Source organism: Meles meles, chromosome 18 (genome assembly GCF_922984935.1).
Source record: "Meles meles chromosome 18, mMelMel3.1 paternal haplotype, whole genome shotgun sequence".
NCBI lineage: Eukaryota > Metazoa > Chordata > Mammalia > Carnivora > Mustelidae > Meles > Meles meles.
The window spans coordinates 41,777,347-41,782,584 of record NC_060083.1 but is presented as its reverse complement, the minus strand read 5'-3'; the positions used below and the strand labels follow the sequence as shown (position 1 = coordinate 41,782,584).

Here is a 5,238-nt window from a genome sequence, read left to right as displayed (position 1 = left end):
CCCAAGACCCTGGGATCATGACCTGAGCCAAAGCCAGTTGCCTAACCGAATGAGCCACCCAGGCGCCCAGAAGGGCAGTTTTGAAGCACAGGATTTTGGAGACTTGAGTAGAAGTCATTCTTTCCCTCCCTTCAGATCAGCCCTCTACCCAACTAAAACAAGGTGAGAAACCCCATCTCTCCCATAAATGCACACAAGCACAACCAGAGGCCAGGAGCCAAGGAAGACATCAACAGGCATCCCACAAAGGGCCTGTGCCCCAATCCTCAGTGTGCAGTCAGTTTTGATTCTCTCAATAGTGAAGACCCACCAAGCAGCCAGAAACTTCGGAAGCGGAGAGAGGCAGATAAAAGTTTGTTTTATTGAATAACTGATCTGTCTTATTGCCGAGGCCACTATGTACAGACAAAAGAGAGGGAGGTTTTATTTCTTGGTCTCTTCCTCCTTGGACAGAGTCTTGATGATTTCCTCCTTCTTGGCCTGGAGCCGCTCTTCACGGCGCTTGCGAGCCTCCTTGGTCTTTGATCTGCGGGCCTCAGCCTGGTCACTGGATGACAGAAAAGATGGGTCAGTCTGAGAATAAACGAGCTGCTGGGAAGACAGCAACACATGCCCAGACTTCTCCCTCTGAGCCTAGTCAGCTTAAGGAATGAGTCACTGGGTCCACCACGCACTCCTGCTTCAACTAAGCCACAGCCCCCACCCTGCAATGAGGGTAGGTGGTGTACGGCACAGAGGAGCATGGATTTCTAACTCAACAGCTATTTTCTGGACAGACTGGGTGTAAGTCAGAATCAGGCAGCAGTGTATTTTAAAGGCCTCAGAACAACCCTTATAATAAAGATCAAAGATCCTGCCCCCATGACAGAGGCCAATTTCTGAATAAACTTACGCCAGAAGCTTCTTGCGAGCCTTGTCTGCCTTCAGCTTATGGATGTGTTCCATGAGAATCCGCTTGTTTTTGAACACGTTACCCTTCACTTTCAGGTACAGGCTGTGATACCTGCAGGATCAAGGTTCAGAGGCTCCGCTCAGCGATGGGAGCAGAGGCTGGCCCAGCATCTGCCCCTCTGTATAAGGTCCCTAAGGATCCAGGGTTCCTCTCCTCTACTCTGCGGGGACGGTTTCCCCCAAACCAAGACTTTCTCTGCAATTTCTAGAAAGAAGAGCTTGCCTGGCAAGTTAAGTTCAATTCTTGGGCTATCCTGATATCATACATGGATCTGGGGGGGAGACGGAGAGAAGACACAGGACAGAATGGAACAACTTTCTTTGAAAGGCCTAAGACACATGGCTCCCTCCCCAAGGCCAATGAGACAGTTGGTGGGTCTGTGCAGAGAACAAGCTGTCAAACCATCAAATGGGTCTCCGTGGCCCTAAGAAGAGGGTGTGCTTACATGTGGCGATCAATCTTCTTAGATTCACGGTATCTTCTGAGCAGCCGGCGCAGAATTCTCATCCTCCTCATCCAGGTTACCTTCTCTGGCATTCGAGCATTGGCAGTACCTTTCCTCTTACCTGCAGGGAAGAGGAGCTAAGCCTACTGCAGTGCCACTGGATCTTGAGTCAGTTACAAGGGTCAGCTGCTTGGTCACAAGGTCAGCTGCCAATGTCTTCAACACTTGACAATTTGCTGTCATGTGCCAAGTACTGGATCCCATTTTCAGTAGCATATTTTCATTTTACAGATGATGACCCTAAGCATTTCTTTCATTTGTTCATTTTAAGGCAGCACCAACAAGGCAATTACTCCACTTCATGCAGAATGTGCCCAGGACAGGGTATGCAGCATGGCACTATGGGAAGCTAGAAGGGGCTTTAAACCTGTGACCTTCATCTCCCTAAATCATCCTAACCCTAGAAAGTGCTCTTAGGACTTACTGGACCACATTTTCAAGTACCCAATAGAATCCTTGGCATAGTGTACTCAATAAATATTCATAGGTAGTCAATAAACGTGACCTCTTTCTACCAATACTTTCAACTCCAACACTACTGTAAACTTTCTGAGTTGCACACAGAGAAAATACATGTAATATCATGGAGTAAGAGGCCTTATGAGAAGACAAAAATGGAAAGAAAAAGATCCTAGATATATCCCAGTCTAGACTTAGACAACTCTAATTTAAGTCTCAGAGAAAAGGAAGAACACACTTACCAATGCCCATATGCCTGCCCTTCCGGCGGGCCAAAGTGTTCTTCCGGCACCGAGCCCGGGAATGGACAGTCACAGGCTTCCGGATGATCAGCCCATCTTTGATCAGTTTTCGGATCTGCTGACCTGGGAAAACAATGTATCTATAGTCAGTGAGGTAGGGCCTAGCTCCCAAAATGCCAGTCATAACCCAGAGTCCGAACAAGATAGGCCAGAGACATCACTCACATCCCTGACCCAGTGGTCTCAAAAATGGTACAAATATTGGAACTTCTGCTTATTTCTCTTTTGCTAAAAAACAAAAAACTTCTATTCTTCTAGATGTTTTACAGCACAAATTTATGTATTTGAGGATGTGTGATCAAGAATTTACAGGTATGGGGCGCCTGGGTGGCTCAGTGGGTTAAAGCCTCTGCCTTCGGCTCAGGTCATGGTCTCAGGGTCCTGGGATTGAGTCCCGCATCGGACTCTCCGCTCGGTGGGGGTCCTGCTTCCCCTCTCTCTCCACCTGCCTCTCTGCCTACTTGGCATCAAGCCCCGCATCTGGCTCTGTGCTCATCAGGGAGCCTGCTTCCCCCACCCTTTGCCTGCTGCTCTGCCTACTTGTGATCTGTCAAATGAATAAATAAAATCTTAAAAAAAAAAAAATAAATTCTAGTCGTTGTAAGAACCCTGCCTAAGTCAATTTAGGCACAAGCCCCTACATTTGATAAAAGATTAGGTTCCCCATCCACCAAAATTCCCAGGTGACTTCTGACCATCCCAGCCTATCTTTATCAACAATCCTGTTAGGTCTAGCCAAAATCCCACCACCCCTGCCCCACCCCCAGCCCTTTACCATTAGGGTTTCCTCTTAGTCATCTTCTATCCCTCATACCATCCACCTTGGCCATAAAATTCCCACTTGGACACGCTATGCTCAGACCGGAGTGCAACATCTACCACACACCCCCGCACCGTAAGATTCCAGTGCAGTGGTCTCTATACTTGAGTGAACGGTCCGAATAAAGCCCGCCTGACTTCTTTAACAAAGATGACTGAACCTTTTTCTGTAACATTACATGGAAGTAATGTAGATAGGTCGCTACCTGCATTACTAACATCTGTTTAACTGCCCTGAAAAATTGTGTGCCAAGAGGCCTTATTACTAAAGCCCTAGGTCCCAGGTCTTCCCAGTCCACCCTTCGTCATTTCCTTGGCCATCTCTACTCCCAGTCCCTGTACCATCTCCTCATAAATCCTTCACGTAGTTATAAAACAATATCCACGTTAGCAATAATCATTAATACAACACTGGGTTGTTTCATTAACTTCCATCCTGTCGGGGCGCCTGGGTGGCTCAGTGGTTTAGGCCTCTACCTTCGGCTCAGGTCATGATCTCAGAGTCCTGGGATCGAGCCCCGCATCAGGCTCTCTGCTCAGTGAGGAGCCTGTTTCTCCCTCTCTCTCTCTCTGTCAAATAAATAAATAAATAAATAAATAAATAAATAAAACTTCCATCCTGTCATTTTGGCAAATGGCAGGTAGAGAATCTCTACTGTATTTCTGGGACCCTCCCTTTTAGAAGACCCCAGACTATGAGCTTTCGTAGAGTTGTTAAGTCGATAAAATCGTGACATCTTTCATCTCATGAAGGATGAGAAAGCAGTAGGGTGATGAAGACCCCAAGAACTCACGGGAATTGGCATTGGCGATTTCATTGGTCTCGTTGGGGTCCAACCAGACCTTCTTTTTGCCACAGCGAAGAACACTGGAGGCAAGCCTCTTCTGAAGCCTGAGCATACTGTGACAAACAGAAAACATTATCAAGCCCTGGAAGCCCTTTCCCAGCAAGACCTGCCTTCCAATCTTTTAATGTTGTGAAAAATAGAACACAGGAACTGATGCGTGTAAGCACTCAATATTTAGGACAACATCCCGCCCTCCACCACCATATTAAGAGTCTTTCCTATAGCAAGATTTTTGTGCTGTGCATTCCTTGCAGGGGCAACTGGCCGCCCTGGAATGAGAACAAAGTCCAAGCTATGCATAACTTCTCTGCCTCAGTTTTCTCCTCTGCAAAATGAGGCTAAGGGATAAAACTGGACGAAGAGCGGCCTTACGCCCTTTCTGCTGAGACTGAAGTCTAAGAATCCGAGGCCAGAGGATCTGATTTGCTCTCTAATCCTTTGCTTCTTGGGCTCGTTTTCCTCGTCTTATCTCAGTAACAAACTTACATTCAGCTAACCTTGGAATTTTCTTAACAAGCTTACATTCCGGTAGCCTGGTTTTCTTAGGAACCGTTCACGGGGCGGAAGGCTTTAAAGTGCTAGGGATCGCCTCACTCTAAGCAGTCTGAGGCCCGAGGCCTACGCGAGACCGGCCCTACGTCACATGGAAGCAGAGCTCGGCTCCGTTCCGGGGCGCCCAGCGAGTAAGGGGGCCACAGCCTAGGCCCTGCCGCGGCCCTTCCACTGTCCGCGCAAAAGTCGCTCATGAACCATATGGGGCGCGGGGTCTATCCTGCCCGCGGTCTAGCGTTCTCGGGACGCCCCCCCCCCCCCGGCCCCACTCCCCTGGAGACCGGGACCTAGGACGCTCCGGCCCACCCCAAGCTTCGGGACCGGCTGCTTCAGGGCTGCCCCCACCTCATCTCTCCCACCCGAAGCCACGGAAGCAAGTCCTGCCATCCGCTGGCACCGCGGATCAACCAAAATCAGAGGCCCGCGCGCCCTCACCTCATGGCTGCGGCCGCAGCGCCGAAAGGAAAGACCTCACTTGGTCCGGGATCCTCCCATTATCTGTGAAGGGGAGAGCCCATCCCCTGCTCCGCTCTCACCCGCATTCCCCGCCCATCCTGGCATCCCCTACCACGCTAAACTTATTCTTATTCTCTGTGAAAACCGAGATAATGTAATCCTAATCTCAGGAATCGGTTTTAAACTCAAAAGATGGAGAAATAGGTCTTTTCGGTGGGGGCAAAGTGGTATGGTCCGACTTCCTACTGGGCATGCGCAGCAAGGGCATCTGATCACGTGGGTAGTGGAAGCCGGAAGTCACGGCTGGACTGCGCAGGCCCGACGTAGTTTTGCTGGAGTGGCCTA

General features: G+C 49.3%; 1 protein-coding gene across 1 annotated transcript; it reads right to left on the bottom strand.

The window, feature by feature from the left end:
- Window positions 1-341: 341 nt before the first annotated feature.
- Window positions 342-4,961, bottom strand: RPL19 (ribosomal protein L19). The gene is made up of 6 exons (XM_045986580.1): window positions 4,873-4,961; window positions 3,832-3,938; window positions 2,159-2,281; window positions 1,398-1,518; window positions 893-1,003; window positions 342-547 (listed from the first exon to the last, which is right to left on the bottom strand). The coding sequence occupies exons 1-6, from the start codon at window positions 4,875-4,877 to the stop codon at window positions 424-426; spliced, it is 591 nt and encodes a 196-aa protein (XP_045842536.1). The 5' UTR covers window positions 4,878-4,961; the 3' UTR covers window positions 342-423.
- Window positions 4,962-5,238: the final 277 nt, after the last annotated feature.

Excerpts from the sequence above, each read along its gene's own strand:
- RPL19 (XM_045986580.1), bottom strand. Across the intron at positions 2,282-3,831 it reads AATCGCCAATGCCAATTCCC|GTCAGCAGATCCGAAAACTG; the intron begins GTGAGTTCTTGG and ends TTGTTTTCCCAG. Across the intron at positions 1,519-2,158 it reads GGGCAGGCATATGGGCATTG|GTAAGAGGAAAGGTACTGCC; the intron begins GTAAGTGTGTTC and ends TCTTCCCTGCAG.